This window comes from Motacilla alba, chromosome 1A (assembly GCF_015832195.1).
Source record: "Motacilla alba alba isolate MOTALB_02 chromosome 1A, Motacilla_alba_V1.0_pri, whole genome shotgun sequence".
Lineage (NCBI taxonomy): Eukaryota > Metazoa > Chordata > Aves > Passeriformes > Motacillidae > Motacilla > Motacilla alba.
Genome location: NC_052031.1, coordinates 12,732,168 through 12,744,990, shown reverse-complemented (window position 1 = coordinate 12,744,990; position 12,823 = coordinate 12,732,168). Strand labels below are relative to the sequence as shown.

At 38.9% G+C, this 12,823-nt stretch overlaps 1 protein-coding gene across 2 annotated transcripts in view; it reads left to right on the top strand.

The window, feature by feature from the left end:
• RELN (reelin) overlaps nt 1-12,823 on the top strand; it is a 278,635-nt gene that overhangs the window by 176,577 nt on the left and 89,235 nt on the right. For both annotated transcript variants that reach the window (XM_038155700.1, XM_038155699.1), the window contains exons 15-20: nt 81-209; nt 1,322-1,431; nt 4,254-4,320; nt 5,234-5,467; nt 6,126-6,287; nt 10,517-10,753. In XM_038155700.1, the coding sequence (XP_038011628.1) occupies nt 81-209; nt 1,322-1,431; nt 4,254-4,320; nt 5,234-5,467; nt 6,126-6,287; nt 10,517-10,753 (939 nt within the window). The remainder of the gene's footprint in view (nt 1-80; nt 210-1,321; nt 1,432-4,253; nt 4,321-5,233; nt 5,468-6,125; nt 6,288-10,516; nt 10,754-12,823) is intronic.

Below are 12,823 nucleotides of genomic sequence, written 5' to 3'. Positions count from 1 at the left end.
AGTTGGTACTTCTACATTGAGATCCACGCCAGGCACCCTCATGGTGTCTTTCTCCTTTCTTTCCTTCAATGTGTCACCAGTGTCAGCTTGGAGTTCTCAACCAACCATGGTCGCTCGTGGTGGCTGCTGCACATGGAGTGTCTGCCTGAGATATGTGCTGGGCCCCACCTGCCCCACAGCACCATCTACGCCTCCGAGAACTACAGCGGGTGAGAGCTCTCTGCAGAATGCAAAATGTACAGCTTTACACTTGGCAATTGGAGGTGGCAGGAGGGAGCAGCAAAGCACACAACTCTGTATCATCATTCATTTTTCACTACCTGGGGACAGCAAGGAAGGAGTGTTCTGAGCTCCCTGGCTACCCAGCCATGAAACCTGAAATGTATAGGGTTGCTTCTGTGCTATAATAATCATTTTTTGATGCTAAAGAGAAATTAGAAAAAAAAAAACCCACTTGTGGACAGCATGTTGATAAGAAGAAGAAAATTTTTACCTTGTCAAAGCCACAAAGGTTTTCTTCTTGATCAGAAAAAAACACTTTATTTATTTTCAAAGCTGTATTTACATCCTCATACACATTTACTTATGTGGAATCCCAGTGCTGGGTTACAGTGAAGCACATCCTCTGTACTTCTGCAGATGGAGATGGTTATTAGTGTCACTTTCTTGTATCAACCCTTCTCAGTACTGAGTCTCTTCTCTACTGTTCTCACTGAAAAATGAATTGTGGCATTTTTCTGCATAGCACAAAATCCCTCGGTATCCCAACTTCCACAGCACTTACAAAAAGAAAGTGCAGTTGAAGCATTGCTATGATCTGATGGCACACAGCCCCTAGTCCCATACAATTTTCATGGGAACCATTACTCCTGGTGTGTGCAGGAAGTGTAGCCTCTGTGGATGATAGAGAATGATGGCCCAGACTGCAGCATGCAAAATCCTCTGCCCCACTCCTCTCTCTCTGAGGGTTTTCACCAAACAGAATTCAGCACTGCTGAAGGTTCAATTTTTCGGAGATAGTCATGGGGATGGAGAAGCTGCTACAGCAAAGGAGCTTATGGTCTTTGCCAGTTTTGTTGATTCCTACGGGGGAAAATGGCTGGGGTTTATAAGACAATAACTAGTATTCATGTACTGTATGATATATGGACTTCTTATTTTTAATTTGTATTTTCTAAAGCTGCTGTAAATTTATACTTCATTTGAGCAGGTTTTAAAATTAAGCTCCTCACAAAGCTTCCAGAATACATAAACATATCTGCAAAATATACTGTTGCATAAAAACTGTCAGTGTAAAATGTCTGTGTTATATGTATTCCAGGTGGAACCGAATAACCATTCCCCTTCCCAACGCTGCACTAACCAGTGACACCAGGATTCGGTGGAGGCAAACAGGACCAATCCTTGGAAATATGTGGGCAATCGATAATAGTTAGTATTTTTACCCATGATCATGACACAGCAGAAAAGTAAATTTTGTATGCAGCTCTAAGTAAACATATTTTCCACCATCACAAGTCAATGAATTTACAGTTTGTTAAATTCCTGTTCTGCGTGGTTGCATTTGGTAGCAGGTGCATTTTGAAGCTAGAGAGAGAGTCTGCCTTTAGAAAAGACAACAGTCTAATAGATTTTTTTTTCTGTTTAATTGAATGCTTTCCAGGAAAAAAAATACTACTGGCAGGGCTTAATATAACATTTCTTATGTCTGCTTAGTCCTAATTACATAAATAGGTTTTACACTGGCTGTTAAGGACATGTACTGCAGCAGCCTAAGCAACAGGAGCAGCATCTGGGACTTATTTTGCTTCTGGACATAGGAGACCATCTTCAAGCAATGCTGCTACCAAAACACAGAAAAAAACCTTACATTGTTTACCGTATCTTCAGGGGAAAGTGCCATCTGTTTCAGGGAACTGTTCTTCCCTTCAAAAATTATTTTTCACATACCTTTTCTTTAAATGGATGTGAAGAACTGGAAGAAGTTTAAGTTGATAAATATTTATATGACTTATTACAGAGGAAAACTTATTACAGATCAGAATTATCAAGGAATACTTTAAAGGGCAGTAGAAAGTATTTAGGAACACAGGATTAAATGTAGGAAATGCAGAAATAAGTATGATTGAAAGGGTTAACTAAGAGTAACTGCAAAATTTTTTAGCTTGCTTGTTAATCTTAGGTGATTTGGAAGTAAGTAAGCTACATTCAGGTTAGATGTGTGAAATACATAATTTACAGATTTACACTGATGTACAATAGCCTGTGAAATTTTGTAGTGATTCCCAGTAAGGCTTGATATGGTGCCTAGGAATGGTAAATATTTACATTTTTCAGAATTCTTAAGATATATTGAGGCCTGGTATTGACAAGAAAATCTTGAAGCTGCTAAGGTAATATCATGAAGGAAATTGAATTGCTAAAAGTAATGAAAATTGTTCTCTTAATCATAACTGCAAGTAGCATCATCTTGACATTCTGGATATAGTATGAATGCTTCTCTTCAGGGATGTTATATACATCAAAAAGAATCTAAAATTAAGGGGAAAGATAGGTATTTAAAGATGAGAAGATTTCTGTGAGTATCTGCAAAGATGAGGTGCTATCTAAAAAAATGCTGACTCTAAGTGTTGGAGACACTCATGAGAGGTTCACAGAAACCACAGCAAGATGAAATCAATCCAAGGATACAAATTCCTTACAACAGAACAAAACAAGATTTTGAAAATCATTTGACAATTAATTTATCTGCACAACCTTTGCTTATAGAACAAAATACAGCTCCGTGAAAGGATGCTGCATGCTCCTGTGTGCACAATCTCAAGGAAAGGTTTACCAGCCATCTGCCTAGAAGATGCTGCTCTGAATTTGAGGTGCAGAATCATGACACAGGAATTGAGTCTTAAAGACATATTTCTGAGGTTTTGAGTGTCTCCTTTGTTTAATACCAGTGATACTGAAGTTTTACACTATATTGGCAAGCCACTGAAATTCTTGAAGAGAGGAAGATTTCCAAAGATTCAGCACTCTGACTTTTAGCTTCACGACTGTTTCCTATGTGAATTAAGTTTTAAATGAAATCTGGAAGCTGGCCATCTTTCAGAAACTCTGGAAAAATGCCAATTTCCATAAATTTTTTTCATTTTGAATGACATCATTACATCTTTAACCCTTCTACTTTTACCACCCCCTCAAAAAGACCTCAAAAGACACAAAAATCAAACAGACAGAACAGAATTTTTGCACCCTGAGAAGTGAGAAAACCTAGAAATCACATGAAATCTGATGAGGACTTAGTTATAGGGTATAACTAAAAGGGATTTAGAGTGTGTGTGCTAGGGAGAGCTGACACACTGCTGTGATGGGCAACATTATAAAACTAGGAGATGGAAGAAGTACTGCTTCTTATAGAATATTTCAAATTGGTGACTATTTCTTCCAAATGTCACAATGCAAGTGGATAACTCCAAGTAATTCTCAAACAGAAAAGATGCCACTATTCATGGTTAAGGCCTTTTAGCATTTTGTATTAAAATAATATTGCCCACAAGTTATAACTTTTCCTTCTTATAGTGCAAGAGATTATACTGACATTTTCTCATCTTCCCGTCCTTTGTATTTTTCACAAATATCAACACTGTCAATGAGGAGTCATTGGAGGAAGATGAAGCAAAAGACTAAAACAAGTCTGGTGTATTTTTGAGCATTTAGGATGTGAAATTTTGTTCCATTTAAAAGAATCAGTGAAAGAATATGAAAATTAGTGGTTACATAAGACATATCAGGGCAGGTTCTTATTCCCCTAAATCCGGTCAAGTATCTAGTATGTAGATTTCAATGAGAGAAGCAGTGACATAATTTTAAACCTACAAGACTGCCACTGGAATGTACCAATATATAGATTAGATTATATCTCCAAACTAAGATGAAGGGAATGTCAATGAAAAATTATGAAAAAGGTCAATGCCTACCAAATTATCTGATCTCGTTCACAGACAGTAATTAAGACAGTACTAGTGGCCACAGTAGTGTGTCTTTAGCCACAGATGGACGTGACACATTAAATAATAAATTATCCCTGACTGTCCTTGACACAGCCAAATGCTTTATATCCTTTCATAGACCTTTTCCAGGTAGTGGGATTAAAATAAATACAATTATTGTATGATCAGGTCTGTACCCTTTCTTGTATCCATCATGTTCTGTTTACCACATAACATAACCCTCCATTTAATTGATTTCTCTCTCTGCAGTTTATATTGGTCCATCTTGCCTCAAATTCTGCTCAGGGCGAGGACAGTGTACTAGAAATGGCTGCAAGTAAGTGTTATATTCAGTACTCATGTTCAATTTCTGTCACGGAGTTCACTTGGTAGTGTGAAAGTTGAAGTGATTTTCATTTCAGTCCTTGCTCTTTTAGATGACTAAATATAAAACTAGCATAACCCTCAGAATCCATAAAGCTCACTGGGAAGCTAAAGATCTATCTTTCTAAACAGCAGCATGTTTAATTTTTTTTTTATTTTCTTCAGGTATAGTGTCTAACTTCTAGTTCATCTTAAAATGTCCTACAGAGCACACTGAAATGTCATATATACTGGTTATAGAGGTGATTTGTGACTTTATCATTTTTGTATTTAATGTTGGGAAAGAATTACAATTTTAATAGCTCTACTATCCCATAACCTAACATACCTCAAGGACAGAAGATCAGCACTCCACTTTTTTCTGATAGTATGGCTTGTTAAAAGGGTTCCACTCTGAAAAATAAAAAGGTACTTAGTCAAAACCAGTAAGCACATTCTTAATATTGGTGTAACAACATTTAGGTATTAACAAGAGTATGGCCCACAGGGCATTCTATTTTGTAACTTAATATCTTGTAACCACATCTAGTATGCGACAGATAAAAGCAAATTTGTCATTTTACATATGAACAACTGCAATTATGTCAGCAGGGGTTTTGTCCCAAAAATTAATAAAACTATTTCTGTACTATGTGTAGATTCATGGAGTGTTCATAAATACATTTTTTTTTTAATTCAAAAAGTAAATACTAGCTAGCAGAAATGCACTTTACCTAAGTAAAGTTCAAATTGGTTCTTGGGCCTCACACTTGAGAGGGACCTTGTGGGTATGCTCAGTGCTGAACAGCTGCAGCCACCACCTCTGTTGACAAGCAGCCACACCCAAGTTGGGTCACCCAGCGTGCTCTCCCCCTTCCTCACGGCAGGTGCGACCCCGGCTTCTCGGGCCCGGCGTGTGAGACGGCGTCGCAGACCTTCCCCATGTTCATCTCCGAGAGCTTCGCCAGCTCCCGCCTCTCCTCCTACCACAGCTTCTACTCCATCCGCGGCGCCGAGGTCAGCTTCGGCTGCGGCGTCCTGGCCAGCGGCAAGGCCCTGGTCTTCAACAAGGACGGGAGGCGCCAGCTCATCACCTCCTTCCTGGACAGCTCCCAGTCCAGGTGAGAGGGAAGGAGGAGTCGTGTGGACCAAAGAAATGGGGGAGACCCTCCCCCTACAGCTACAGCCTGGTCTATCATTAGACCAGTTGTTTTAGCAGGGAAAAAAAGCTTTTAAAAGACTCCCAATTCCATGTTTTAATGGTGATTTCATAGCCTTGCCTTTTTTTCCACCTGCTTTGTAAACAACAGAGTCCAAAACAGACTGGAGGGAAGTTATTGTACAGCTTGGATGGAAAATATGAAATGTTAATATCAAACCTGAGTGTCAGAGCCAAGTGCTAATTAATTATTTATAAGGTTGTGTTTATTTGACAGCTTGTGGCAGCTGATTAGATCCATTCACTATCTCTCCCTCCCCTTCAGTGCCTAATAAATAATTAAATGCAGTTATGATTGGCATTTTTTTAACTATATGTGCCACAATGCATTACTTGACAATATAAACAAATCACAAGTACAAAACCCATAACTGATATTTATCAAAATTTGCCTAGATTGAGAAGATCTGAAAGCAACCTGGTTAGGGGAAAAACCAAACCAAACCAAACCAAACCCCTCCCCCAAAAAAAAAAACAACAAAAAAACCCCAAAAAAACAACAACAAAAAACCCCACTGTGAAAAGGATACCCTGCAAATATTTGTGTGATTCTGGTGCAGGTTCCTGCAGTTCACACTGCGCCTGGGCAGCAAGTCAGTGCTGAGCACCTGCAAGGCGCCAGACCAGCCCGGGGAAGGAGTGCTGCTGCACTACTCCTATGACAATGGCATCACCTGGAAACTGCTGGAGCACTACTCTTATCTCAACTACCACGAGCCAAGGTACGTGCACAAATATCACAAAGAGTTACTTGCATGCAGTTATGCTGGCTGTGTGGTCACTGCAATGTGGAGACTGAGTTGGTGGTGCAAGAGGGGATGAAGAGTTTTTATCACACACCCAAAGTTACCACCTTCCTTTAAAATTTTGCAGCTGTTCCAGGCACTTCTGATTTTGTGATTCTATAAAAATGAGCACATCGGTTTAATGGCTTTCAGGTCTCAGGTGATACAACAGAACAAGCTGAGGCAGCACAGGATGAGGGATAGGAGTGTACTTGTGGGAAATAGGGACGTGACTCTTCCCATGGAAGCAGCCACTTGTAAAGAAAAATTAACATAAATTATTTGTAGCTTTGAAGCCATAGACACCCTCACTACACCATCCTCTGGGATTAGGAGTTTGCAGGCAGCACAGGACAGCTGAGGCAGAATCTGATTGTGAGGATCTCTGCAGGATTGTGAGAATCTCTGAGGTCAGCAGGAAAACTACACCTGCTCCCACTCTCAAGGCAATTGCATGACTTCATGGCTGTGCCTCTGCCTTGGGCTGGGCTTGGTGCCCTGGGAGAACCTGCTGCTGACTGTGCCTGGGACTTGCACAAATAAAAAAGAAGTTGAACTAAGAGCTCATTTCATCTCGCAACGCCTATGTTTGGTGTCAGATTAGAGAGGAATGCATCTCCTGTATTTAGAGAAGGCGGACCTTAAATTTGTGACACCATCCACCAAATTTAGTAGAGCAATACAAAATCAGGAGTCTCCATGAGCATGCCTGTACCAAAATCCTGCAAACCCTCTCAAACCTGGCAGCAGCCACCTTAACGGGGTGCTGCAGCAGAGCCAATAAATGCCAATTAAAGGAGATGCTCTGCAAAGGGGCCCAGAAGAGGCAGAACTGGCAGCGGCATCACTGGACTCATTCCAGAAGGACCATTTCCTGCCCACGGGTAGCTTTGACCTGAGTATTGCCCTACCTCTTCTACTCTACCGAGTTCAAGGAAAACATCTTAGTCAGCCCCAGGGGTGGGACTGTAAATAGCTTACAAGTCACTTTACCTACACATAACTTTCATTATTTATATTTATTGAGCTCAGATGAGTGCTTTTTTAAAAACAAAAAAAAAAATTAGATTTCCACATCTTATCAAAAACTCAGTACAAAATTGCAATATTCGAAGTGTGATTAAGAATATTCTAATGGGAAAAAAAAATCCCTTGTAACATTAAAATTATTACCTTGGAGCTATAAGAAATACTCAAAAATGTGAGAGGAGGACTGTATTTGGTAGAAATACATTGTAGACTTTAATTTTTGAAGTTCTAAATGTTTCCAAAGGAAAGATGCTACAGACTGGAAGACTTAAAAATCTTCTTTAAAGTTTAGTTTTCCTACCTTTGTTATAGACACATATATATTTTATATGACCCTGTTTCTAATTCTTAGATTCAAAACTACATCTGTAGGAATTGTATTTCCCTAAAGGTTTTTAATATACAGCACTATGAAATTTTTATAACAAAAGGAAAATGCATATTCTGGTGACTGATTTTAATCAAGTTTAAGGTATAAATGTAATAAATTACATAGATGCCAGAGACTCTTTTTGCTTTTTGAGGTTAGGTATGAAACACAATTTGTGTTGTTCTGACAAGGTACAGAGCAAAGTACAAAATACACAAGTTAGAGAGATTTTGCTATGGGAGATAGATGATAGATAGATAGATAGATAGATAGATAGATAGATAGACAGACAGACAGATAGATAGACTTTTCAGGCCACTCTGGGTAGATATAAAAATGACATACATACAAACCTGAAGCTAATGCTGGCAATAATTATGAACAAAGCTTCACCTTTTCATATTATGTTGTCTGAAAACATCAGCATTTTCAGTAACATAGATGGACTGCTGCAAAGTTTGGCAATCAGTCTGTATCCACGAATTTAATTAATCTTCAGTCGTACAAAAAATAATTACACATTTAATGTTCTGCTGAAAAGGTGCATTTAATCTGCTAACATTTGACAGCTGCATTTTTCTTCTGGGCAGAACAGCGGTGGCTTTTCAATATTAGGTATGCGCATAGCTTGAAAGAATGAGATCAGAGCAAAGGTCTCCCAGCTGGTTTTTAACAAATTTAATGGTGCTGGTAATGTAAGTAGGAACACTTTTCTTCTCTGCAGCAGAAAAGTCATTAGCAGGAATCCCCCTCCCTCTCCATCTATCTCCAACAAATCAAAGCCAGACAGGAGAAGTTGTTACAACTGGAGGTGTAGTCAGGTTCTGCATACTAACATATGTGCCATGCATGGTGGTTTACACCTACACTTTTAAATTGTGTTAGCTTAATCCCCTGGGATGGAGAATTTATTTCAACGTGTGTTAAATATTTTAACATCTGATATGTGTATCAGCGGTGCATGTCATGATTTAGGATTTTCTGTATATTACTGTCTGTGAGAATTAGTGTCCATGTGGGCAAGCTTATGAGAGTTAAGAGTGAAAGGGAGGGTACAGGCATCAGAGGCAGCCACCAGCAGAAAAATATGCCCTGGATTATGGCAGAGCATACATCTGGCAGAGCTCACACAAATGCCAGGTGCTTCACAGAGCCTGCTGGATACAGTGCTCTTCCTTACCAGAGTACCAGCTTTCCTCAGGTTCACACCCCTGAATCATGGCAGAAAAAAATATGGTTCCTTTTAGCATCAGTAGCAATTTCTTGTCATTTGTGCCTTTAAAAAAATTAACCCAAAAGGTTATAAAGTTGGTTCTTATGAGGGAATCCTTAGTAGAAAAGAAACCAGGGTCTGGAGGCATTCAAACATGTTTATTTGAGTGTAAAGGAAATGTATCCACCATACCTGAAGTGTGTACTGTGCTGGTCCCATGCCACAGGGACACGGCCATGCCACCTCTGGCTGTCCCTCCTCACTTCTCTCTCTAGTCTATGGATGGCAGAAAGCAGCTCCTAGAAAAGCCAGGCAGGACTTTCTGAGTGCTTCCCACCTGTTTAGTCAAGCTATTTGATTTTTTCTGGTTAATGGATTCATGTTTTCTTCTTTAAAATGAATGTGACACTAAACAACAGTATTATAAATCGACTCTCTACAAGGATGTTGTAGCAAGTCATTTTTAAGAGTGTGGTTTTTGCACTGAGTGCCACAGGCACAAGACTCTTTCATATGCAGAGAACAAATCATTATAACAGGCAGCTTGGAAAGCCTTGAGTTTGAAAAGGATTTGGTGCTGAAGTATAAAAAGATGCTTTCAGTTTACCTGACATTTCATTTTATCCATATTTCCTCTAACAGAGAAAGAAAAATAACAGCTACATGATGAGCTGGCTGAAAACCCTTTAGCCAGCAGGTATTGTACCCCAATGGAGACAAATGTCCCTGTTGCCAGTCTGTCTCACAGCTGATGTGGCTGTGTGGGGTGCCACAGTCTTAGTGATTTATGGGGCTTTCAAGAAGGTGTCATTGCTGGGGCAATTAATGTATACTCCCTCCTGCAGTGTATGAAAATTTCTCCCGGAACTCAGATAATACTCTTAATTTTCTTTGCAGTGTTTCAATTCTAGGTGTGTTGACATAGCTGCCATGACAAATCAGGTGACCTTGCATACCAGAAGCACCTGGGACTCACCTCCAGTTGCATTTCTATGCAGCTACAAAAAAGGAGTGTCTGCCAAAAAAGAACTACACATAATCACACTGTCTGACACAATGAACCTTTTCCACTTGATTGTGGCAATTTACAGGGGTGGGTTCTTCTAGGACAAGAGCACCATTAGAATGATATCAATGCTATGTGGGGAATAGTGCAGATGTTACAAGATGCATATCTTCAGGATAAACCCACTGAGTCTGATAAAAGGGAACTGGAATTCTTAAATCCTTGTCAGCTCATCATTCCTTTGCTAATTTACACGTTTAAATTTACTGAGAGGTCCACAATGGAAGCAAAAATTACTAATTTGGTAGAAACTCTTTCTGGTGGCTTTGGCACATGCCTGGTTTTCAGTAAATGAGCTGATTCCCAAGAGAACAATTCCCCTGTCCCTGTGACTGGTAGCAGCTATACCAGCAGATGCTATGGTATTTGTGGGTTAAATTTACTCCATGATTTTTAGGGTCAGTAAGGAAAAGTTACCAAAAATACATCCCCATGGAATTATTACAAACAGGAAAAACTGGCAATAACAACTTTCTTTTGTTTTCCAGAATAATTTCAGTGGAGCTGCCCGAAGATGCAAGGCAGGTTGGCATTCAGTTCCGCTGGTGGCAGCCGTATCACTCTTCTCAAGGCGAAGACGTGTGGGCCATCGATGAAATCATCATGACCTCTGTGCTTTTCAACAGCATCAGTCTGGACTTCACCAACCTGGTTGAAGTCACCCAGTCTCTGGGGTTCTACCTGGGAAATGTTCAGCCCTACTGTGGGCATGACTGGACTTTGTGGTGAGAAACATATATTCTTTCCTGTTCTGCTTTTGTTTTCCTTGTCTATTCGTCCTGCTAAGGATCAAGTGACTGCTGCAAACACATTTTTCTGGCAGCTATTCAGAGTAATAATGTGTCTTATCCCCAAATTGTGGACAAAAATACAGTCACTAATCTCATTGCAATTAGCAGTAAGTTTTTCACCTCATTGCACAGATTTACGTTTGATGGGAACATTGAATATAGCATTCTTTTTCCATTAAATATTTAAAGAATACACTGATAGAAAATATTCAGAAATGTTTCATAATCTTCACTTCAAATCCAGACAGGTTAATATGGATATGCAGGTAATGAAATAATAGGTTAAGTACAGACTCCGAATATTTTGTAAGTGATGTTCAGATCTGTGTACATAGCCATTATATTGTAATCCAGAAAGCAAAAGGCAGCAGAATGTAGGCATTATCCATTTGTAGTTGCTTTGTCTGGTATTATATACACTTAGTCATCTGCACTGTGATCAGCATTATGACATATTGCAATTAGGTCTCAAATATGCTGTGTATTTAGAAACAAAAGCAAGAAAACATCACACCCCTCAAAGGAAATAAAGGCAAGAGAAGCAAAAGAAGGGAAAAACAAAACAAAATCATTATGATTGCATAAAAATATGCTTTTTAAACTAAAACATTAACATGCTTCACAAAAAAAATATCTGGAGCATTTGCATTTAACATTTGGAATTAATACAAGGGAAGCTGAATTTAATCTGTGTGTTTTGATTAAAACTAAATAACAGTTTCATGCTAGTCTCATCAACCTATAAACCCAGTATAGTTTTAATTGGCATAGATATATTTCTTTGGAGAAAGTACAATCACAGTAATTATAGAAAACCTGAAGAAAATAAAATAATTTTAGCATCCCCATGGACACTCAGAGAAACACTGTTGGAATTTTATTAACAAGTATCTCTGAGCAATCTGATTTGACTTTCTGATCATCTGTCAAACTAAAAGGAGTTGGCTTAGCAGTAGGAACAACACCAAATGTGTCCTAGCACTGATAATGAGGCTGTAGAAGCACCATTAACCACTTTAATAAGGACAAGGAAGGAACTCGCTGCTCATTAAAATGAAACAACATGTTAGGGCTCAAACTGTTTGCATCTTCCTTATCAAAGAGTTGGAATGAAATCCTTTTAATGACATTGTTTTCCCTCTGTACTTTTAAGACCAGTTTATCATGGGGAGGAGGGCAGATAAGATAGCAGAGGTTCCTCTCTTTTCCTCCCATGACTCTAAATCAGAATCAAAATAACATTAAGCTAAATTCTCCATCCCATATGGAGGTGGACTAGGGTTTGTAGTGCTCAGTCATAGTAGAAACATTGAAGTTTCTATGCATCAAATGTAGAATCAAAACCTTCCTCACTGTTTATGTCTAAGTATTTTTCATTATCACTGGAAAACATGAACTCTATCCTTCAGTGACCTTGATCCTCTCAAGGGAAATTTTTAAACTTGCACAAAGTCTATACAAATGGTTGCTAGTTAAATTAATTATTGTTGGGTTTTCCCAGCTGTGAGTCCATTTGGTTCTCATTTTCTAACTCATGAGTTTCTAACTCGTGAGCAGATCTTGCAGTAGCTCTGACACCATCCTCTTGAGAACAGTCTGACAACAGCTTTTTCATTAGTACAACTATGGGAAATACACTATCAATCATTTTACAGGGTGTCATCCCCGGGCCCATTTTCACAGAATTGCTTTTAATTGTCTATTAGGCCTCCATTTCTGCCTTAGAACCTGTAAACATGAAACATTTATCCTTAACATTGGAAAAAACTGAGGAGGGAGGTTTTTAAAATTTTTATTAAGAGGCAGCCTGTTCTGTTCCATACCTGGCTTAATTAAAAAAAATTGTTGATAAACATATGTTTTGATCAAAGGTGATTCTTGAGTATTCTCATGGTCTATGTCTGAACAGTCATTTTATTTGATAGTCATCATCATCATCTGGTTTCAGAATGGATCCCTAACTTTATTACATCAAGTGTATTGGTTGTACTGAAAGGACTCTGG